We start from the raw sequence: 25,702 nt of genomic DNA on the forward strand, positions 1-25,702 counted from the left end.
TGATACATGTATAACCCAGTGCAATTGCTCTTCGGATTTGGGAGGGGAGAGAGGGGAAAATATTCTAAATAAAGGGGGAATGCTTTGGAGACCTCAAAGAGTCATTAGTCTGCTTTTTTTTTCCAAAGTTGATTTATATCAGTTGTGCTTGGTCATATTTAAATAAATCCTATTTCCCTGACAAGTTGTGTTGGTTATTAGGGGAAAAACTAGCAAAGGAAAAGTAGAACTGCAACGTGATGCTACTAAACTGTTATAAAGAACTATTCTGGGCAAATCTTAACATCAAAAAAAGACAGGTTACAACGATAGGAACTAATAAGAGAAAACATACTAACAAAAGTACAAAGAAAATAAGAATACTCTCCTCCTGGGACACAATGTACACAAGGAATTGACTCTTATGAAGCAGTCTGTGAAAAGGAATATTTCCAAAACAAAGTCTTTAATCTGAAGCACCAGTTTAAGAAGTTAAAGAAAACCTGGTGGGAAGAAGGAGAGTAGAAAATGACACCACCCTAGGCCACATCCTAGGGATAACCTTGCTGCTTGGTGACTGCCTCCAGGATTGTAGCATGCCATTGCTGGACCAATGATTCCCAATTCACCACCACCATCACTACCAACAAAAATAAGGAGCTTATTCTCTGAAGAATATGATGATTTTTTTCATATCTTTAAGATATCATTCATTGTTATTCTTTCAAAACAGTATGAAGTATTATGATAATAACTTGAATTTACATAATACTCTACTGTTTCCAAAGCCATTCATAAATACCTCATTTTATGTTCAAAACAACCCTGAGAGGTATGGTATCCCCATTTTACAGATGAAGAACCTGAGGTAAAGAGAGGAGAATTGACTTGCCCAGGGTCATACAAACTAGTAGTGACTAAAGTTGGATTTGAATTCAAGTCTTCCTGACTGCAGTCTTGTCTAGCCACTAAGGAAATACATCAAAGCCCTGGGAAAATGTGATCCATTTTATTTCTTCACACTGCTTTTCAAAGAAAAGTTGTCAATAAGCCAAATTTTCAGTGCAAACTTATACATGTGGGTTTTGAATGTTAGATGTGAAGCTCGTTCATTCCATGCATGTGAACTATATGTTGACCTTTCTGTATTTTGTTTTCACTGTTTAGTCTAACAGGCTAAATTTGGAATATACTATTCAAAAGTTATACAGATAACCATTTAAGGAAATGTCTTTTCTCATACCAACACATAAAATTCAAACACACATTTCTATGCTCTGAAAAAATAAAAACCTACCTAAGAATTATGTTCTACATACTTTTACTAGGGGCATGAGATAAGTATCCTCACCTAATATTTTTAAAATTCTTTTTACAAGAAACTACAGAATATTTCTGAAACAATTTAAAATAACATGTCATGACTTCCGGTTAAGATGGCGGCTTAGAGAAAGCTCAAGTTCAGATCTCCGGAAAAACCTTCCCGACCGATCTCAAACTATAAGCTCCTAAGGCGCCGAAATTCAAAACGATCAACAGCACAGACCCTGGGAACCCTCCTCCTGGACCTGGACCCGGTTCAAAAGGTACGGCTCCCCTCAAAAGCCAGAACCCGAGATCCCTCGGACCTCAGGGGTAGGAGCGCAGAGTCCAAGGCTCCCGGAAGCCGCAGCCCTGCCGGCTGGGCTCAGAGAGCAGAACCCTCAGGGCCTTCTACAGTCCCGGTGAAAGTTACTGCCTGGGGCTTCCGCTGCAGAGAGCTGGTCGAAACAACAGCAACCCTCAGGGCGGGCAAGACAGCCTCACGGGCTGGATCCTGCTATCCAAGTCTCAGTGAAAGTCCTTGCTCTCGGAGCTTGGGTTAGCTGCAGCCCATCCCCCCGCAGGCCGACGAAACAGCCTCACGGCCAGCGATTCTGAAGGCAACTTCCTGAAAGCAACGTGGTCCGACCCTTCCATTCCAGTTCCAGTGAGGCATATTCAGTTTAACCCAGGGAAAGTCATAGAACCATCTGCCCAGGACTAAAGCCTCTGAACACCAGACAGAGACAAGAAAAGCCAATCCTCCACATTCAGAGATGGAAAACTCCACAGAAGCACAGAAGCCCCAAAATACCAAGAAAAATAAGAAGAAAGGGGCGACTTTGGACACATTCTATGGAGCCAAAATACAAAATACAGAGCAGATAGAAGATAATATAAAAGAAAATGCTCCAAAACCTTCCAAAGGAAATGGAAACTCTCCACAAACCTATGAAGAATTTGAATCAGAAATGACCAAAAAGATGGAAGCCTTCTGGGAGGAAAAGTTGGAAATAATGCAAAAGAAATTCATGCATCTACAAAACCAGTTTGACCAAACTGTAAAAGAAAACCAGGCTTTAAAGGCCAGAATCAGGCAGCTGGAAGACAACGATCGTGTAAAAGAGCAAGAATCAATAAAGCAAAGCCAAAATACCAAGAAATTAGAAGAGAACATAAAATATCTCACCGACAAGGTGATAGATCTGGAAAATAGGGGGAGAAGGGATAATTTAAGAATAATTGGACTCCCAGAAAAGCCAGAAATAAACACCAAACTGGACATGGTGATACAAGATATAATCAAAGAAAATTGCCCAGAGATTCTAGAACAAGGGGGCAATACAGCCACTGACAGAGCTCACAGAACACCTTCTACACTAAACCCCCAAAAGACAACTCCCAGGAATGTAATTGCCAAATTCCAAAGCTATCAAACAAAAGAAAAAATCCTACAGGAAGCCAGAAAAAGACAATTTAGATATAAAGGAATGCCAATCAGGGTCACACAAGACCTTGCAAGTTCTACTCTGAATGATCGCAAGGCATGGAACATGATCTTCAGAAAGGCAAGAGAGCTGGGTCTCCAACCAAGAATCAGCTACCCAGCAAAACTGACTATATACTTCCAAGGGAAAGTATGGGCATTCAACAAAATAGAAGACTTCCAACTTTTTGCAAAGAAAAGACCAGAGCTCTGTGGAAAGTTTGATACCGAAAATCAAAGAGCAAGGAATACCTGAAAAGGTAAATATTAAGGAAAGGGGAAAATGTTATCTTCTTCTCTTACTCAAACTCTCTTCTATAAGGACTACATTTATATCAACCTATGTATACTAATATGTGGGGAAAATGTAATGTATAAATAGGGGGTAAAGAAAGACCAAATAGAATAATCATTCTCACACAAAGATTCATATGGGAAGGGGAGGGGAAGAAAACTCCTATAAGAAGGAGAGGAAGAGAGGGGGGGGGGATTTACTTAAACCTCAATCTCAGGGAAATCAACTCTGAGAGGGAAAAACATCCAGATCCATTGGGATCTTGAATTCTATCTTACCCAACAAGGGTAAGGAGAAGGGAAAACCAAGGGGGGGAGGGGGAGAGGGAGAACAAAAAGGGAGGGAAAGAGAGGGGGGAAGGGGAGGGAACAAAAAGGGAGGGACTAAAAAGGGAAACATCAAGGGAGGGGACAAGGGGGACTGTTTCAAAGTAAATCACTGGACTAAAAGGTAGAGCCGAAGAAGAATAGGTTAGAATTAGGGAAGGCAATCAAAATGCCAGGGAGTCCACAAATGACAATCATAACTTTGAACGTGAATGGGATGAACTCACCCATAAAACGTAGACAAATAGCAGAATGGATTAGAATCCAAAACCCTACCATATGTTGTCTTCAAGAAACACACATGAGGCGGGTTGACACCCACAAGGTCAGAATTAAAGGATGGAGTAAGACCTTCTGGGCTTCAACTGATAGAAAGAAGGCAGGAGTGGTAATCATGATATCCGATAAAGCCAATGCAAAAATAGACCTGATCAAAAGGGATAGGGAAGGTAATTATATTTTGTTAAAAGTGACTATAGACAATGAGGAAATATCATTAATCAATATGTATGCACCAAATAATATAGCACCCAAATTTCTAATGGAGAAACTAGGAGAATTGAAGGAAGAAATAGACAATAAAACCATACTAGTGGGAGACTTAAACCAACCATTATCAAATTTAGATAAATCAAATCAAAAAATAAATAAGAAAGAGGTAAAAGAAGTGAATGAAATCTTAGAAAAATTAGAATTAATAGACATATGGAGAAAAATAAATAGGGATAAAGAGGAATACACCTTCTTCTCAGCACCACATGGCACATTCACAAAAATTGACCATACATTAGGTCACAGAAACATAGCACACAAATGCAGAAAAGCAGAAATAATGAATGCAGCCTTCTCAGATCACAAGGCAATAAAAATAATGATTAGTAATGGTACATGGAAAACCAAATCTAAAACCAATTGGAAATTAAACAATATGATACTCCAAAACCGTTTAGTTAAAGAAGAAATCATAGAAACAATTAATAATTTCATCAAGGAAAATGACAATGGCAAAACATCCTTTCAAACCTTTTGGGATGCAGCCAAAGCAGTAATCAGAGGTAAATTCATATCCCTGAATGCTTATATTAACAAACAAGGGAGAGCAGAGATCAATCAATTGGAAATGCAAATGAAAAAACTGGAAAGCGATCAAATTAAAAACCCCCAGCAGAAAACCAAATTAGAAATCCTAAAAATTAAGGGAGAAATTAATAAAATCGAAAGTGATAGAACTATTGATTTAATAAATGAGACAAGAAGCTGGTACTTTGAAAAAACAAACAAAATAGACAAGGTACTGGTCAATCTAATTAAAAAAAGGAAGGAAGAAAAGCAAATTCACAGCATTAAAGATGAAAAGGGGGACAGCACCTCTGATGAAGAGGAAATTAAGGCAATCATTAGAAATTACTTTGCCCAATTATATGGCAATAAATACACCAATTTAGGAGAAATGGATGAATATATACAAAAATACAAACTGCCTAGACTAACAGAAGAGGAAATAGAATTCCTAAATAATCCCATATCAGAAATTGAAATCCAACAAGCCATCAAAGAACTTCCTAAGAAAAAATCCCCAGGACCTGATGGATTCACCTGTGAATTCTATCAAACATTCAGAGAACAGTTAATCCCAATACTACACAAACTATTTGACATAATAAGCAAAGAGGGAGTTCTACCAAACTCCTTTTACGACACAAACATGGTACTGATTCCAAAACCAGGCAGGTCAAAAACAGAGAAAGAAAACTATAGGCCAATCTCCCTAATGAATATAGATGCAAAAATCTTAAATAGGATACTAGCAAAAAGACTCCAACAAGTGATCAGAAGGATCATTCACCATGATCAAGTAGGATTCATACCAGGGATGCAGGGCTGGTTCAACATTAGGAAAACCATCCACATAATTGACCACATCAACAAGCAAACTAGCAAGAACCACATGATTATCTCAATAGATGCAGAAAAAGCCTTTGATAAAATACAACACCCATTCCTATTAAAAACACTAGAAAGCATAGGAATAGAAGGGTCATTCCTAAAAATAATAAACAGTATATATCTAAAACCAACAGCTAATATCATCTGCAATGGGGATAAACTAGATGCATTCCCAATAAGATCAGGAGTGAAACAAGGATGCCCATTATCACCTCTACTATTTGACATTGTACTAGAAACACTAGCAGTAGCAATTAGAGAAGATAAAGGAATTGAAGGCATCAAAATAGGCAAGGAGGAGACCAAGTTATCACTCTTTGCGGATGACATGATGGTCTACTTAAAGAATCCTAGAGATTCAACCAAAAAGCTAATTGAAATAATCAACAACTTTAGCAAAGTTGCAGGATACAAAATAAACCCACATAAATCATCAGCTTTTCTATATATCTCCAACACAGCTCAGCAGCAAGAACTAGAAAGAGAAATCCCATTCAAAATCACCTTAGACAAAATAAAATACCTAGGAATCTATCTCCCAAGACAAACACAGGAACTATATGAACACAACTACAAAACACTCGCCACACAACTAAAACTAGACTTGAACAAATGGAAAAACATTAACTGCTCATGGATAGGACGAGCCAATATAATAAAAATGACCATCCTACCCAAACTTATTTATCTATTTAGTGCCATACCCATTGAACTACCAAAATACTTCTTCACTGATTTAGAAAAAACTATAACAAAGTTCATTTGGAAGAACAAAAGATCAAGGATATCCAGGGAAATAATGAAAAAAAACACACATGATGGGGGCCTTGCAGTCCCTGACCTAAAACTATATTACAAAGCAGCAGTCATCAAAACAATTTGGTACTGGCTAAGAAACAGAAAGGAAGATCAGTGGAATAGACTGGGGGAAAGCGACCTCAGCAAGACAGTATACGATAAACCCAAAGATCCCAGCTTTTGGGACAAAAATCCACTATTCGATAAAAACTGCTGGGAAAATTGGAAGACAGTGTGGGAGAGACTAGGAATAGATCAACACCTCACACCCTACACCAAGATAAATTCAAAATGGGTGAGTGACTTAAACATAAAGAAGGAAACCATAAGTAAATTGGGTAAACATAGAATAGTATACATGTCAGACCTTTGGGAGGGGAAAGGCTTTAAAACCAAGCAAGATATAGAAAGAATCACAAAATGTAAAATAAATAATTTTGACTACATCAAACTAAAAAGCTTTTGTACAAACAAAACCAATGTAACTAAAATCAGAAGGGAAACAACAAATTGGGAAAAAATCTTCATAGAAACCTCTGACAAAGGTTTAATTACTCATATTTATAATGAGCTAAATCAATTGTACAAAAAATCAAGCCATTCTCCAATTGATAAATGGGCAAGGGAAATGGATAGGCAGTTCTCAGATAAAGAAATCAAAACTATTAACAAGCACATGAAGAAGTGTTCTACATCTCTTATAATCAGAGAGATGCAAATCAAAACAACTCTGAGGTATCACCTCACACCTAGCAGATTGGCTAACATAACAGCAAAGGAAAGTAATGAATGCTGGAGGGGATGTGGCAAAATAGGGACATTAATTCATTGCTGGTGGAGCTGTGAAATGATCCAACCATTCTGGAGGGCAATTTGGAACTATGCCCAAAGGGCGACAAAAGAATATCTACCCTTTGACCCAGCCATAGCACTGCTGGGTCTGTACCTCAAAGAGATAATGGACACAAAGACTTGTACAAAAATATTCATAGCTGCGCTCTTTGTGGTGGCCCAAAACTGGAAAACGAGGGGATGCCCATCAATTGGGGAATGGCTGAACAAACTGTGGTATATGTTGGTGATGGAATACTATTGTGCTAAAAGGAATAATAAAGTGGAGAAGTTCCATGGAGACTGGAACAACCTCCAGGAAGTGATGCAGAGCGAGAGGAGCAGAACCAGGAGAACATTGTACACAGAGACTAATACACTGTGGTATAATCAAACGTAATGGACGTCTCCATTAGTGGCGGTGTAATGTCCCTGAACAATTTGCAGGGATCCAGGAGAAAAAAACACCATTCATAAGGAAAGGATAAACTATGGGAGTGGAAACGCCGAGAAAAAGCAACTGCCTGAATACAGAGGTTGAGGGGACATGACAGAGGATGGACTCTAAATGAACACTCTAATGCAAATACTATCAACAAAGCAATGGGTTCAAATCAAGAAAACATCTAATGCCCAGTGGACTTACGCGTTGGCTATGGGGGGTGGGGGGGGGGGAGGAAAAGAAAATTATCTATGTCTTTAACGAATAATGCTTGGAAATGATCAAATAAAATATATTTAAAAAAAAAACAAACAAAAAAATAAAATAACATGTCATATCATAGAAGTCCTGTCCACTAATATTGTTTACCTGTTTAGCAGGCAATAAGTAGTAGTGCCTTATGCACTACTGATTTTAAACAACTAGCTCAATGTTTAATTTTATATTTAATATGCTTTAAAATGTAAAAAAGTTTAGTGAATTAAATAATATGCTATCATTGACCACTCTTTGGTGGAACAAAGTAACAATTACATACCTCAAGCTTCTGGGTTTTTAAAACATAGAGAAAAATTTCAGTAGCTTCCAAATGTCTGGGTAGTTTGGTACTCTTGTTGGCTTTGAAACCTGGGAAGGTATAATTCTAAAGGGGGAGGAGAGTCAATAAACAACAATTATTTGACTTTTTTTAGTTTTGGGGTGGCTTTGTATGATGCAAATCTCTTTAAAACTTTAACAGAATCATTAAAAAATTCTATCTTTCAATCAATTCATTTGAAAACATTTATTTAGTGCCTACTAAGAGTTAGGCACTGTGTCACTAAATAAAATCCTCCCCACACCTCCACTGTTTATACACCTCAGGATGTTCTGCTTTGCTGGAAACGGAAACACTTGGTATGTTTAAATACCAAGAGAACAAGATATTTGGGTCCTGAGTTTGAAAAATTTACCCAAATTCTCAAGATGTAAGCCAGTCTATCAGGAAATGACCTGGAAAGAATGTCTTGATGGCCACAATTACCTTCATCTCTTTCTTTCCTGGGTGCTCTTTTGATACCAGCTTCACCTTCTCTCCCAGAGTCCTTAGCTGTTATGGCAATTGCCACCACCTATCTAGTATGTTTCAAAAGTCTATTTTATTTAAAGAAAAAACTAAGAGGAAAGAAAATATAGACTAAAAGTCTCACTTGGTTGGTAGTTTACTGAGCAGTAAGGTCCAGTTAATTTCCTTGCTTTAAAGTAGTCTGATGAACTCTATAGTAATATAGACTCTATTACTTTGAACATCACTGTTACTCCCTGTTGCATTCTCTGTGTCTCTTTTCCTCAAAGGAGATGGGACAAAGAACTGTTCATTAAATCACCATTTTAGATTCAAGAAAGGAAAAAAATTAAATTGCCTTAGGGATATATTAGCATACACAGTAGAATAAGTTTCTAGGAATTATGACTCTATTCCAATTTTCTTTTAGTCCAGTAAGGCTAAGAGAAGGATCCTTTGATTCAGTAACCAGTTCTCTCATTCTGAGGGTGGAGAATCAGTGTCATAAGCCAATAAAAACAGATGTCCAACAATATTCAGGATAAGAAAATGACAGTGATCAGCAATGATGATTGATTATTGGATGCAGCCACATCTGGTAAAACTTAAAATTTCCTTTCTATTTTTAAATTTTGAAAATAATTCATGAAAATGGAGCATTTTTAGCATTACTAAAATTACTGTTTCCAGAGCTGATAATTCTGCTAACCTATAACACTACCAGAGATGAAAATGTTTTACATTCTCTAAGATATTTTTATGGACACTAACACAATTATTTAAAGTGTTACTGAAGCAACTGTTTTAAAGTTAAAGGCAATTTTTACTTAGAAAATATCAGAAACAGCTGAAAATACTCTATATGAAGTGTTATAGATCAAAATTAAAGTTGCAAAAATATTTAGTATTAAAATTTAACTTCAAACAAATCCAAAATTTTCATTTTCTAGGATCCAATATATAAATCCACATAATTTCAAACATTCTTTAACACAGTATGTTGGTTTAATTTAAATGTGTTCTTATAGTAAAGTAGTTTTAAATACCTCTATACTCTTCTTTTCAGTGGTACGATATGGATACTGAAAAATAGAAAAAAAATAAAAGAAAAATTTAAAAATCTTTAAAATTCATGTAAAAACTTCCATTTACCCTGTTATCTTTTCTTTTTTTGGTTCACAATATAAATTTCAATGCGTTAGTTTTAATGCCCATACCTCCAACTAATCAACTAAAGGTTTTTTTTATGAAATTCAATTATTTATACTTGTTATTTTACTATATTAGAGGTCAGAGAAAGTTGTTATCTTGTCTCTGATTATAGATTATTATAATATATTATATTCTCTCTATATAATTACAATAGTTTTTTTAAACAACAATCAGGCCAAATTTCTTTTCTTTTTCTTTTTTTTTAACCTTTCCCTTCTGTTTTAGACTCAATACTGCTTATTGCTTCCAATGCCGAAGAGTGGTGAAGGCTAGGCAATGAAGGTTAATTGACTTGCCCAAGGCCACAGAGTTAGGGAGGGTCTGAGATCAGATCAAATTTGAACCCAGGACCTCTCATCTCTAGATCTGGCTCTCATCTCAATTTACTAAGCCATCTGGCTGTTCCTGACTTACTCTTCTCAATGTTTACTTTCTTTCAGGGAGGATCTATCAGAATTCCTCCAAATTCAGGTCATTCTCTACCTCCTCTTCTATCTCTCTTTTTTTCATTCTATACTTCCTTGGGAAGCTTATTTTACACACATGGTTCAAATACCAGAAATATATGTTTTAATCATAAATCTTGATCATTAGTCCTTATTTCCAACATGTTCAAATGATCTCATACTTTTTTTTTGTCATACTGCTTGCCATTTGAGAGCAGATGGTTTCATCTGGGTTAATTATTTTTAGCTAACTATGCTTATAATGATTCTTACATTTTGTTAGAGAGGCGACATAGTAACAAGCTATAGAACAGAGTATTAAATAGTTGGTTTGCAAGTACTTAAGGAAGTAGTGGTCAGTTCATAACTCATTCTAAGAGACAGCAATCATCTTTTTGAAAGAGTTACTATATTGTTGGATTCATATTACATTGAGATTACAACAGGTATTTGACAAAGTCTTTTACAAGAAACTTCTGTATAAAATAGAGAAATGTAAGCAAGATGACGGGACACTTGGGTGATTAATAATTGGCTTAATGATCATTTTAAATGATTATTTATTAATTATGATTGATAAATAATTAATTATGATTGATTTAAACAAAGAAATGGTGAAGGGGTGGGGAATTCTTTAGTGGGGAATGATAGGGTTACTCTGTCCTTGGCTGTGACTTGTTAAATATTTTAAATATTTTGAATGAAGGTAAAGATGGTATGCTTATGAAAACCAATTAGTTTGCTAGGGGGAATCGTTAATAATTTGTATAACAATTACATTTAATATAAATGAAAACTCCTGAATTTAAAATTTACACAGATTTGGTCACAGACATACACATGCACAGACATAGACACCCCCCGCCCCCACTCCTCAACTGCCCAAGTACAGAAGGAATATAACTAAATAGTAGTTAATATGAAAATTTCATGGATCTAAATAGAATGTAAGTAAACACTGGAATTTTTTGGCATTTACCAAAGAGGCTAACAAAGTCTTGGGTTAATTTAACAAAAATGTGGTTTCCTGATCAATTCTCAGAATACCCAAGGAAGGTCATGCTTAGTTTTGACCTTGACCTTTGACCTTTGACCTGATATTAGGGGTATGAAAACCATTTCTAAGGTAAAGTGATTGAAAGAACTGGGGATGTTTATTCACTGAAGAAGAATGGTAGTACAGGAGGAGGCTGGGATTCAGGGGATATGGTTTATTTCTAGATCTACCATTAATTTACTGTGACCTTATAGAAGTCATTTTAATTTCTCATAGACTTTGGCTTTCTAATGATCTACAAAAGCCTTTCTATTTTTGTACAATTTTATCCAGAGGTCTATCATATCTCAATTTTCTAACATTCTATTCATCTCCTCAACTTCTTTCTTGTTTATTTTATGGTGAGATTATCTAGTTCTGAGGCGGCAAATTTGAAGTCCTCCACTAGTGAAGTTTTTCTGCCTATTTCCTTCTTTAACTCATTTAAGTTTTTCTTTAAGAACTTGGATGCTATGCCATTTGGTGCATATATATTTAGAATTTATATTACTTCATATGTACTTTCAAACAGCTCCTTATCTAGTTTAATTAGGTCTGTTTTTGTTATTAGCTTTATCCTAGTGTATGGTGTGAGATGTTGGTCTATAACTAACCTCTGCCATACTGTTTTCCAGTTTTCCCAGCAGCTTTTTTTCAAATAGTGAGTTCTTTCCCCCAAAGCTTGCACTTTTGGGTTTATTGAACACTAAGTTTCTATCAACATTAACTGCCATTATCTAATCTATTCAATTGATCTCCCACTCTATTTCTTAGTATCAGATTGTTTTGATAACTCCTGCTTTATAGTATAGTTTGAGATCTGTTAAGGCTGGGACTTCTTACTTCATTAATTCCTGTGATATCCATGGCCTTTTGCTGTACACATGAACTTTGTTGTTATTTTTTTCTAGTTCTATGAAATAATTTTGGGGTAATTCACCCATATTCTTTAAATGCATAATGAATTAATTCAAATTTCAAAGGGAATTGATATGAGGTGATTTCCATTACTTTGTAAGGTTTTGAATTCAAAATTTTAAGAAAAAGTTAAGATTATGTAAAGTTGAAAGTCATTCTAAGGATAGCTATTAATAAAATGGAAATAATCATTGAATTCAACTTCACAAACATGTATTAAACAACTATTATATGCTTTTAGGTAGTTAGATGTCTCTGTGAACAGAATGGTGGACTTGAAGTTCATAAGAACTGATTTCAGAACCTGACACAACTGTACAACCTTGGGCAAGTCATTTAATTTCTGACAGCCTCATTTCTTCGACTGTAAAGTAGGTATAGAAGTAGTATAGAGAATTCAATTTTAAGCAATACAAATTGTCTATTTTACATTACTATTTGTATACTTTAGTCTGTTAATAACTCTTCTATCCATAGCTGACATGCTCACATTTTGTAGTTTCATCTGCATATACATTATTTTGTATAATACATATATTCCTGAATGCTTGTTCATATTTTTTGAAAGATAAAATTATGCTATCTAAGACACAATAGACATGGCTATTTAAAAGTGAAATAGAATGACTTAGTAGTAGTGGGTTTACCTCCAACCCTTTCTGAAGAATTTCAAGATCAAGATAGAATGTGGGGCAGCTGAATATATAACAAGGCCTGGAGACTGGGGGTCTTGGGTTAAAATTTGCCCTCAAAACACTTCCTAGCAGTATCAGTTCTAAGATAAAAGGTAAGAATTTTTTTAAAAAATAAGAATAAATTATTCTCATCTTGATCATCCATTTTAACTTTCTCATTTTTGAAAATGAGGAAACAACTATAAAGGACTTGTCACAGATAGTGGCCTCACAGATAGTGTCAAGATCAAGATTTGACTTAGAGATTCTACCAGATAGTTAGGATCAAGTAATTTCAATAGTAAACAAATTATTTGAAGTAGTAGATAAAGGAGGGGTTTTGCTAAACCTTTCTTATGAAACAAATATGGTGCTGATAACTAAACCAAGAAGAGCAAAAGTAGAGAAAAAAATTATAGACCAATCTCATTAATGAATATGGATGCAAAAATCCTTAATAAAATAATAGTTAGGAGACAACAAAAATATGTCTCACAAAGATTGTGACATTGTGACCAAATAGGATTAATACAAGGAATGTAAGGATAATTTAATATAAGAAAAATTATCAATAAAACTGATAATATTGATAACAAAAGTAATAAAAATCATGATTATCTCAATAGGTACAGAAAAAAGTCTCAGATGAAATACAACACACCTTCCTATTGAAAGCACTGAAAAGCATAGATATTTTCTTTAAATGATGTGGAGAATCCACCTAAAACAATCAGTAAATATAATTTGTAATGGGGGAAAGCAAGAAACATTCCCAATAAGATCAGGAATGAAACAAGGATGCCCATTATCACCAAGTACTACTTAACATATTATTAGAAAAGCTAGCATTAGCAATCAGAGAAGAAAAAGAAATTAAAGGAATGAGAATGAGAAAAGCAGTTACAAAACTGTCTCTGTTTGCAAACAACATGATGGCATATGTGGAAAACTCAAGAGATCCAACTAAAAAGTTAGCTGAAAATGTCAACAATTTATGTAAAGTAGCAGGATATAAAATAAAGCCACATAAATCATCAGCATTTTTATATATTACTAGCAAAGTCCTGCAAGAAGAGATAGAAAGAGGCACTTCATTTAAAATAACCACAGAGAGAATAAAATATCTGGGATTATGCCTATCAAAACAAACCCAGGAATTACATAAGCCTAATTGTAAAACACTTTTTTACACAAATAAGTAATTTAAATAGAGAAATATTAATTATTAATAAATGGGCAGAGCTAAGACAATAAAAATTACAATCCTATCTAAACTTGACTTTGTATTCAATACGATTCCAATTAAATGAGCAAAAATTATTTCATTGAGTTAAAAATAATAACAAAATGCATTTGGAAGAACAAGTCATCAAGAATATCAAAAGAATTAATGGAAAAATATAAAAGGAAGGAGGTTTAGAGTACCAGATTTTAAAATTTATTATAAAATAGTAACTATAAAGAGTATCTGGTACTGGCTAAGAAATAGGAAGGTAGATAAATGGAATAGAACAGGCATACAACAAAAGCAGTAAAATATTTTAGTAAACTTATAGTTGACAAAAGCATAAATCCATGTTTTTTGAAATAAGAAATCACTATTTGGTAATAATTGCTGGGACAACAAGAAACTAGTTTGGTAGATGCTAAGTGTAGACCAATATCTCATACCATTCACTTCCATAAAAATGGCAAGAGATATAGTCATAAATAGAGATAGAAGCAAATTAGAAAAACAGGGAATATATTATTTAACAGATTTATAGATAAGAGAGGGATTTATTCAACAAAAGATGTAGAGTATTGTAAAATATAAAATGGATAATTTTATGTACATTAAATTGAAAGGTTTTGTACAAATAAAACAATTATTGCCAATTCTAAAGGAAAACAGAAAATTGGGGTGGAATTTTTATTGACAGCTTCTCAGATAGAGGTCTCATATCTAAAATAAATAGACAACTTTGCAAAATTTATAAGAATAAGAGCCATCCTCCAATAGATAGATGGGCAAATAATATATGAAGAAACCAAAGCTATATGTAGGTATGTGAAAAATGTCCTAAAATACTACTGATTAGAGAAATCCAAACCAAAACAATTTTGAGATATTTTCTACTCATCAGGCTGGCTAAAATGACAAAAGGGCAAAATGACAAATGTGGGGAATGTATAAAAATGGGGACATTTATACACTGTTGATGGAATCATGACGGATCCAACTGCTTTGGAGAGCAATTTGGAATTACTCCCAGAGTTATATGCTAGATCTGTTTCCCAAGATCACGGAAAAAAAGAAAAGAACCCATGTGTTCCAAAATATTTATAGCAGCTCTCTTTGTAGTTGCAATGAATTGGAAAATGAAAGGGATGCTCATCGATTGGGGAATAGCTAAACAAATTTTGGTATGTAATTGTGATGGAGTACTGCTGTACCACAAGAAGCAACAAGGAAGATCTTTTTTTTTTTTTTAAGCAACTTATAAAGAACTATGGCCTAATGAATAGTGAAATGAGTAGAACCAAGAGAACATTTTACACAGGTACTGAATTAGTCCTAGAAAAATAAATTGTGAACGCTACCTCCAGATAATGAACTGAAAGGTGAAAACATGAAAGACTTAATTTGTATGAACATGTCAGTCTCCTGGATGATGTTTTCTGTGTTGTGGAGAGGGTGGGGAGGTGTTTGTATTCTGGATGGGATATATGATGTAGATATGAAGAAAAGCAAGGTAAATATAAAAAAGACTTGAGATTTCATTTATGTAAAACCTTTTTTCTTTGAATATGGAAATTCTTTTTTATTTGGTTTGTAAATTATGGAATTAAAAAAATCTCTATTATGAATTCATAAAGTAAAAATGATTTGAGACAGAGCTCTTCTGTCTCTATGTCCTGTATTCTTTCCATTACATGAAACTATCTCTTATAAAGAGAATTAAATAGACTCTAAAATTCAATAGAATTAAACCTCTATCATTTGAGTAGAGACCATGTCATGTCGGAGGTTTTCAAAATTCAAAGATATTTTTTGGACTCAGATTCTGAAATGTTTTCCTCCTCTTGTTCTTTCTCTTCTTCTTCCTTCTCCTTTTCCCCCTTCCTTCTATCTTTCTGTCTTTCTCTGTGGACCCCTTTCACTCCTTTTTTAAAGATTCCTTTGAGGAACTAGTTTCAGCATAGAATCTCTGGAAGGTATCCCTTTTTCTAATTTGTTTTTTTTTCCCTGAGTTATCTTTAAGCAAATGTTTTCTTATTATTTTTTGTTAGAACTTAATCCTCCATGCAAAAGAAATATTATCTAGTAGATGACCATATTTCTGAGCTAAAATGTCCTTTAAATAATCAAGGTATATTTACATTGTATGCATTTTATAAATATTAATATCTGTCTTAAAGGAGAGCCCTGTCTGAGTAAGCTTAATTGGGTATAAAATACCAAAACACGTTACTCCCCAAGTCAAAAAATTGAGTTCATAAGACTATTTTAATTAGCATGTTTAAGATAGAGATGAGTCTATTAAAAGATATTCTTGTAAATAGTCCTGGTAAATAATAATGAAAATTCTCATTGATGTTATTAGTGTAGATATGTTTGTAGGGTGGAGTATTTCCTGCAATTTGGTTTATAAAGAAAGTCAAACAGTCCCATGGATTAATGTGGTACATTGTCCACAACATAGCAACGGAATCAGTATATACTGAAAAAATTCACATGCTACAAGTTTCAAGGAAAAGTCCACATTATTTGCAAATAATGCTTATATTTGTTATATACAAAATTATATACTCTCTACTGAAGGAAGGTTAGAGACAGCTTAGCTAAAAACACCAAATTGTGAATATATAAATTTCAAGAAAATTTTCAAATTGTATACTGAAAGTAAATTACATACCATCAATATTCTTTTCTTCTTGAATTTCTCTATCATCTTCTTTATTTCTACCAACTTTTTTTCCTTCTCTTAAAAACAATGAGATACAATTTAGAAATAGAAAAGACATTGTTAAACTTTATATCTCATAAATACAGGAGCACTTAGGATCATAGTAATTTTAGAGTTAGGGAGACCATAGATGATATCTAGTCCAACCACCTTATTTTACAGATGATGAAATTCAAGCCCAGGATGATTTATTCAAGTCACACAGCAGATCTGTAACTTGAACTCAGCTTATCTAATTCCAGATATAATGCTTTTTACAAAATGTCATGCTACTATTGCCTGATTTCAATGCTTTTGTGTATCTGTGACAGCAATGATATAGTACTTCCTTCATCAATGCATTTCAAAATCCATTTATACCTTCCTATGCCATGGAACTCTTATCTACTTTGTCCTGTTTATCCTTCAAAGAAGATCCACTCAGTGCATTGGGGGGGGGGGGGGGGGAGGTCTTCTCCAGTCTCTTGACATTGCATGGATAGCAATGGAGATCACAAGTTATTCACCAGTCACATGGTTTCATTTATAGCAAGAATGTAAAGATTTATATAATTCCATTCCTCAACTTGTTGATCACTAGATGAGGACTTCATATTTTGAGTATAAAAAGCTATTAATATTGATAGGTTATCTAAAATGTGTTTGAGCCTTTGTGCCCTCTACTCTACTTCCCACAACTCTACCACCAATACCAAACAAACAGAAAGGAGTATTACAGAGCAGAGGGCCATTTTATACTTTCCTTTGTTTCATGGCTTTTGAGACCAAAGAATTCATTGTTAAAGGTCTAGGCTACTGGTGATCAGTCTATCCATTATCAACTAGACTAGTTCTCAGAAAGCAGATACAATAGAAGCTCTTGACAGAACAATAGTGGAAATCTTTGGTAGAAATTGCTAGAGCTTGTACACTACTGTCATAATCTTCAAGAATCCATGGTCACTTACCAGGAAAGTAGGACCTAGTAGAGGTTGAAAAATTAAAAAATGGGAATTATCTTTTCAAAATTCAAATGAATAAAAAATGCCTAAATCTGGAGTGTTTAATATTATTGTGTGTGTGTGTGTGTGTGTGTGTGTGTGTGTGTGTGTGTGTGTGTGTGTGTGTGTGATGAACCCCTTTGGCCATGTGGTGGATAACAATGGAAACCAATTCTATTGAAACACAGTTTTTGAGATGTTAAAAAAAGTCATAGACCTAGGTCAAGAAACCTTGGTCTAGAGGTTAATCCCATGATAAGCATGGTGCTATCTATGTAAAAAGTATTCAATAAGTTATTCTTGAATAGTTAAAACTAATGAGAACATTTACACATTTTGCTAATGATTTTCCAAATACTTTCCTTCTAAAATATCATCATATCCTAATATCGTAATGAATATCGTAATGAATAAAAAAGTTTAGCTTTTATACGTCACTTCTTTTTCCACTGCCCAGCAGCATGCTTTAATCTAATTTCTCAAATAATCTCATGTTTTCTCTTACATTTGGGCTCAGAATAGTGTTATATTGAACTACATTAATGGAACACTTAAAATGCTTATATCAGTTGAGGGGGAAGTGATCTGGTTTAAAGAGGTATTTTTATTGTTTGGTATTAAAATATTTTTTATTGGTACACCTCTTTTAAAAGCACCAGATTCCCTCCTTGCTCCAAGATAGGTATCTAAAGGAATTTTTTTTTCAGAAGAGGCCTATATGACTAGAGAATAAGATATATTTAATCATGTTACCTGGATTTATGCACAGAGACATTTCTAGCATCTCATACTTAAGGTCTTTGCCAGTATGTCAGGGAGGGGTCAAGGATGAGGGGAAAATAAGTCTATGACAGTTTGTGGGAAGCATAACTAGGAGGTCAGAGATCAGCTATATATCCTATTAAAAACTAAGGAACCAGGGGTAGCTGGGTAGCTCGGTGGATTGAAAGCCAGCCCCAGAGCTGGGAGGTCCTGGGTTCAAATTTGGCCTCAGACACTTCCCAGCTGTGAGACCCTGTGCAAGTCACCTGACCCCCATTGCCTAGCCCTTACCACTCTTCTGCCTTAGAACCAATACCTAGTATTGATTCTAAGATGGAAGGTAAGGGTTTGAAAAAACAAACAGACAAACAAAAAACTAAGGAAGCATAAAGTCTTGCAGGAACTGAGTCTAACTAATGATTTTTAAGGGCAACAAAAAGTGTTTAAAAATAAAAGCTATATTGAGATTGAGAAGAAGGTTGAAGAAAGAACAGGATTCTTTGAGGGATAGAAGGGAAGATAAAAATAGAGAACAGAAAGAAGACAAAAGTATTCAATTTCTACTTTACTTTTCTGTCAAAGAGGTTAATCCTAGACAAGGAAATGATAAAACAAAATTATAGATTAGGAAACAGAAACAATGTAAGGGAGAGATAGAATTAAAGCACTTAAGTTCCCTCAGTCGTAGGTAATAATTATATGTTAAGGTATACAAAGGATGTTATGGATATTCTTCATAATACTTAGAGGAAGTAAGTCAATTCAAGCCAAGTTAACAAGCACTAAGAGCTAAGAAACTGAGAAATTGAGTGGCCTATCTGTACTCAAACAACTAGTGTCAGATGGAGCATTCAAACTCAGATCTCTCCTGACTCCAAGTCTTTCATTTCCCCATCTCAGTCTTCTACTGCCTTTTTAATGAGTTTGGTTTGAGACCTCCTAAGCACTGAAATAAATTGTCACCGTGATTGGTTTACCATTGTAGGTAACCTTTGGAAAAATGTGGCAAACTGAAGGTTCCTCATGGGTGATGAAGAACTTCATTATTTATTGAGAAAATGAGAGGCACTGCTCTTTGAGGTCTCTTCTCTCCCTGTTTACGTCAAATTTCCCTGACATATTTATCTATTCTCTCCTCCTTTATTCTAATATCTGGTGAAGAAATGACTCTTCTCTAAATGAACCTTTTACCTACATTCTACATGTTCCTTTCTTATCTCCCATAGATGACCCAGAAATTGTGCTGTTTCTCTTATTTTCAGTCTCTATCTATTGTTTCTTTTCCAGCTATCCTCAAACATCCCAATACTTTAACATTTTAAAACTATATCCCATCATCATCCCCTCAAACAATTATTCTGATCTTTCTCTGTTAGAGACAAATTCCTAGAAAAAGTTAACCATACTTGTCTCCCCTTCCTCTCCTTTCACTACCCTCTTTACATTGATTTCCAACCTCAACACACAATTGAAATTGTTCTCTCTAGAGTTACCCACTAATTACTATGCAGGATTTGAAATCTCAGTCGTAAATCATAACTCAATATCTTTCCCCCAAAGTCTTGCCCTCTTATGAACTCTATTTTGTAAAGGGTACCTCCCTCTATCCATTAATTCATGGAGGTTCACAACCTTGAAATCATCCTTGATTTCCCTCACTCACCTCACATATCCTATTAATTAAAAATTTCAGTTCCTTCTATCATCATAACCTCTCTTGCTTCCATTATTCCCTTCATTGCCTTTTGTCTGAACAATTATAATGCCCTCTCAATTGACCTCCCTGACTCAAGTTTTTCTTGCTCCAATTCATCCTCCACACAGCCATCAAAGTGTTCTTCCTGAAATGAAAGTCTGACTATTTTAGTCTCCTATTCAATAAATGTCATTGGTTCTCTATTGCCTTCAGGATCAAATGAAAACTCTTTGGCTTTTAAAGCTCTTTTTAATTTATATTTACAGCCTTGTTAAACATTAGTCCCTTTCATGTACTTTATGATCTAGACCAACCAGGCTTCTTGCTGTTTTTAAGCACCATATTTTAGAAATGATACTAGGAAGGCAGAATGTGTCTAGAGGATGGGGATTAGGGGAATGAAAAAACTCAAAAACCATAATTTTTGGGGAATTGGGATATTTGGCTTAGAAATACAAATATTTAGGAGTGTGGAGTAGGTCTTTAAATGCAGAATAATTCCCAATCCTTCCATTTTAAATTTAGAACAAATCTAATCCCCCTTCCTTATGACAATATAATAATAATAAAGGAAAGTCCCAAAACCTTATGGCAGTTTTAAGCTAATATGGCTTAAGCACTTAAGATATTTAAATATTTAAGCCATATTAGCAAATATAAGCTAACATATTATAATATATTACATATAATTAACTAAGACTTTGGGGACATTCTATATTATTAGATTATCATGTTCAAGAGGAACTAGATTTGTTCTGCTTTGGACCTAGAATGCAGAATAAAGACCAGTGATTAGAATCTACAAGGAGTCCAATTTAAGGTAATTAGAGTTGTACAAAAATTGAATGGACTGCTTTGGGCAGGGAGGCAGGTGCTTAAAGGAGGAAAGGTGATGGCAAATTTCTCAGAGATGTGGTAAGGAAAATTTATGCTTTAAGTAGGAGTTAGACTATTGGACTTCTTAGATGCCTTCCAACTCTGAAAATCTATGATTCTAAGACAGCCAACTGCTAATAGATTCCTTCACCTTTGAATAAGTGAAATGTTGTGCTTGGCAATAGCTGTTTTTCACGGCCATTTTCTTCACTCACGCGGCCTCAATCCTTTTCTATTTTGGTTAGCCTTACTTTGGAAAAGGACTGTGCTTCTGACTATGAAAATTGCCTGTCACTTTCTTCCTAGGTATACTACTTGTGTGCTTAATTATCTCTTGAATGAACCATAGTTTAATTCAGTATTATTCTTTTCATTCATCCCATATAGCATCTACCTGACAATCCTTACTTAAGTGTCTTTTGTTTTCTAGAATAACTTCCTCCTTACCTTTGTGTCAGAAAACCCAGTTTCTGATTACCTGTTACAACCAGCTGCTAATTCCCTCTTTATAGTCTTTGCTATGCTTAAGAAATATGGGATTGTATAGACCTGGTTAAGGCGCAGTTCTTTGGATCTGACTAGTCACATTGATGAATTCCTCCCCAGTATTGCCTGCAACTGTGGTCTTGTGGCTCTTTAACAAGAGTTGCTCAAACTATGAGCTCAGAATGCCTTCCTTCAGCAACAGCTGCCCCCAAGTTCAGCCAAGAACCCCTGCTTGTGGGAAGGTTGGGAACTGGCAAGGAAAAAAGACTGTCTATGGGAATAGGTGGAAGCTACACATTTGCCTATGGTGAATGCAGAGTAGTCCCCTCCCTTCTGAAGTCTATTTACTGAATGTTTAGGCTTTTTTGTCCCAAACAAAAATATTCCTGCACCTGTGCCCTGGGAAGTATCTAGGTGAAGACGTCAAGGTAACCTTGATGGCACAGACTGTCAGGACTCACGGGGTTGGGCTCTAAGTCAATGAAAGGAGTCGTCTTGTCAGACTCTTTGAAACGTTTACTTAGGAGCACTAGTTGCCTCTGATGATTCCCTGCTAGGGGCTTAAACTGCCAACTGCCAGGACTGCCAGCTGCAACAGGGGACAGTAGTCATGGAATATGCTAGCACCTGTTGACATCCATTGCCAGGAACTATCTTGCAATGGATCAGTTCTTGGAAATCCTGGCAGATCATTTTAGAGATGAATTAAGCTGTGGGAAATGGTTAATATCCTACGTGCAGTCATTGAGTAGGGCATGTGGATTAAGGCCCTCTCCACTCTGCTACTTGGACCCTGAGCAGCCCAAACTGGAGGAGTGGGTGCGGCAGGGCAGGGATGGGGGGACAGGTCAGTCCTGAGTAACAACAGCTGAGTCACAGAAGCCTTGCCTATTTAACAGTCTGGCAGTCAGGCTACTGGTCAGCCCATTACCTCTTCAAGGCAAATACAGAAGCCCTTAGGAGCTGCATTTAAAAGAAGTTTCCACACAACTGGAATTTCCAGTGGAGTCTTTTCTTCTGATCCCCAACACACATGTGTCATTGCAACTCTGGGTTCAGGCCCTCAAGGCCTCCACAGGAACTCCACAGGAACATCCTGCAACTCTGTGTAGTACTTGTGGTTGTCAAAATGACTGACACATCCAGGCCCATGGCACCACACAAGACTTCTGTGGCCTCCGGTGGGAGGGCACGCTGAACTCCTGAGCTGCTTGTCCTACTTATCTTAAGGGTGAAGTGACTGGCTTTCTGCAAAATCCAGAAAAGGGGCAAGTCTCTAAGGTCAAAAATCTGTTTTGATTACATCAGGTAACACTTCTCGGCGCTGCTCTCAGCTGCCAGTTATCACAACGGAGGCCCTGGTGCAGCATTCCTAATGCTTTGGAGATGTACTTTGTGGTTTTCCAGCAATGGAGGCAAGATGTATGTTTGTCGTGCCCTTGGCCAGGTCCTTTTTGGTATCTCCTCTCCAGGCAGCCTGAATCTATTCTCTGAGGGTATCCATGAATTAGCTTCTTGTAGAGTTTGTGAGGTAAAAACCTTGTGTGAAAAGGATTTCCCTCTCCAAAGGGCCACAACCAGCCTTGCATTCAAAAGAAAAATACCAGAAAAGTACATCTCTGACAGAATTTTACAAAATGTAGGCCCAATGTAAAGTTGAATCTGTGTTACTGGCATTTTTCAATCACTTTCATAGGTCTGGACAATAAGCAAAATCATTAATAAATTTCTGATTTGTAAATGCTCACATTGAAATTGGCATCATCTCTCTTGTGGCCCCAGCACACTCCTTCTCTGACATGACTACTGTATTTTGGGGTACGCCGAAGCCAGGCTAGATAAAAAATTCAGGCTAAGACATTAAAAAACAAGGATGCTCTTTTATATCTTAAAATTGTAAAAAAAAAAACTTTATTAAGCAGAGATGAAAAGAGCACAACTTCAGAGCTTAAAAGGACATAAAAGGCTATTTCTCTTTGATACTAAAGCGCAGTCGTCCCCCAATCAGCTCGGCCAGGAAGGTATCTCTGGAGGACGGCAGGTGCTCAGATCAAACTTGTGACCACAGTCCTCCCTTGGAGTCAAAACAGCTTCCATACCCCCCTTCAAGGACCAGGCCAGCACACGCCACAGACCTTCAAGCAAGCCTGAAAGAGCCTGGGTAGGGCTTGTGCAGGGGAAAAGACAACAGAGAAGGAACAGAGAGAGGGAGAGGGGAGAATGTGTTAAGGAAGCCCCGACTGATGCGGAAGCTGGTACCATTGACAAGCCTTTCCTCCCTGGCAAGAGCCCTCATTCTCCACTTACTATCTCACACGTGGCATAGCTGGTGGAGGAAACATCGGCAAAGAATATAGAGCAATCACGGCCCCGTCTAAAACAAACAGTGCCGCTGCCATAGCGAAGTATTGAAAGGAAGCACAGCAATACTGTATCTGCATCTTACGCTCTACTGGACGTGGAACTTGTCAAATTCAAGTCAGCATAGTCTGAAAGGTAGAATCTACACCAGGTGGGGAAACAATTGAGGCAAGCGAATAGGAGGGTAATCCAAAGACAAGAGCTCCATGATTCAGGTGGGACAAGGAGCTTATTAAGAAGGAACAGTCAAAGCCAAACTTCTGTAAGCCTAGGCAGAAGTCCTGGCTGTAAATAAACAAGTTATGTGGAAGTGGTGAAAAGTACCACCTGCTTCTCATCTTGCTGAATTCTGTTAAGGGTATCATCATCCCTTCAATCAGACAGTGAGGTGGCCAAGTGATTAGAGGGCCAGGCCTGAGTTCAAATCTAGGCTCAGACACTGACTAGCTCTATGGACAAGTCATTCAACCTTGTTTGCCTCAGTTTCCTCATTAGTCAAATAGCAGGAGAAGGAAAAGGCAAACCACTCCAGGATCTTTGCCAAGAAAACTCCAAATGGGGTTACAAAACCAAATAACCTAAGTTTTAAAAATTTTAAAACATCTCTTCCATCTATCTCCTTCATTTCTCTCACACAGTCACTACTATAGTTTAGGTCTTCAAATTTAGGGCTACTGCAATAGCTATTGGTCTCCTTGCCTTAAGGTTTTACCCTCCCCACACATGTGCCGAAGTGTACTTCTTTCACAACATAGGTTTTTCCTACAACTCTTTCCATCACTTTCTTTTTTAAAAATTTGTATTTATATTTGTGTTTATATTTGCTTATTTCTAAATATATCCTCCTTCTCTTCCCTTCTAAAAATTCATTCTTATGACAAATAATTTCAATAAATATTTTATTTTTATGGATATAAGGACATTTTTCTACTACTCTTACTGTTTCCATTTTTAAAACCATAAAGAAATAATTCAATGACTACTATTTTAGAGTATAATTTGAAATATAAACGTATTATCTTTCATTAATTGCTATTTTATTTTTAAAAAACATTTTTCTGGGGGCAGCTGGGTAGCTCAGTGGATTGAGAGTCAGACCTATAAATGAGAGGTCCTGGGTTCAAATCTGACCTCAGATACTTCCCAGCTGTGTGACCCTGGGCAAGTCACTTAACCCGCATTGCCTAGCCCTTACCACTCTTCTGTCTTGGAACCAATACATAATATTGATTCCTAGATGAAATGTAAGGGTTTAAAAAAAACAAAACATTTTCCCATGTTTACATGATTCATTTTATTTCCCTCCCCTCTACCCTTCCCCTGCCAGAGCTGATAAGTAAAAATAGAAGTTATCACTTGATACTTATTTCCACATTATTCATTTTTACCATAGAGCTGAAACTCCAAATCATATCTCCATATAAAAAAGTGATAAGTGATATCATAAGGTTTTTTTTGTGTTTCTACTCCCATAGCTCTTTCTCTCAATGTAGATACCATTCTTTCTCCCAAGTCCTTCAGGGATGTCCTGGATTATTGTTTTGCTACTAGTAGTAAAGTTCACTACATTAGATAGTTCCACAATATTTAACTTTCAGTGTACAATGTTCTTTTGGTTCTGCTCATTTCACTCTGCATCAGTTCTTGGAGGACTTTCCAGTTCATATAGAAATCCTCCAGTTCATCACTCCTTACAGCACAATAGTAATTCCATCACAATCGGATACCATAATTTGTTCAGCCATTCCCCAATTGATGGACACTCCCTCATTTTCCAATTTTTTTTTTGCCACCACAAAGAGTGCAGCTATGAATATTTTTGTACAAACTTTTTCATTATTATCTCTTTGGGGC

General features: G+C 35.9%; 1 protein-coding gene across 2 annotated transcripts in view; it reads right to left on the reverse strand.

Annotated features, from left to right (window-relative positions):
- Positions 1 to 25,702, reverse strand: part of FAM227B (family with sequence similarity 227 member B) — a 319,277-nt gene that overhangs the window by 247,533 nt on the left and 46,042 nt on the right. For both annotated transcript variants that reach the window (XM_056810170.1, XM_056810172.1), the window contains 3 exons: positions 16,637 to 16,704; positions 9,498 to 9,533; positions 7,945 to 8,049 (listed from right to left, as the gene is read on the reverse strand). In XM_056810170.1, coding sequence (XP_056666148.1) covers positions 7,945 to 8,049; positions 9,498 to 9,533; positions 16,637 to 16,704 — 209 coding nt within the window. The remainder of the gene's footprint in view (positions 1 to 7,944; positions 8,050 to 9,497; positions 9,534 to 16,636; positions 16,705 to 25,702) is intronic.

This window comes from Monodelphis domestica, chromosome 1 (assembly GCF_027887165.1).
Source record: "Monodelphis domestica isolate mMonDom1 chromosome 1, mMonDom1.pri, whole genome shotgun sequence".
Taxonomy (NCBI): Eukaryota; Metazoa; Chordata; class Mammalia; order Didelphimorphia; family Didelphidae; genus Monodelphis; species Monodelphis domestica.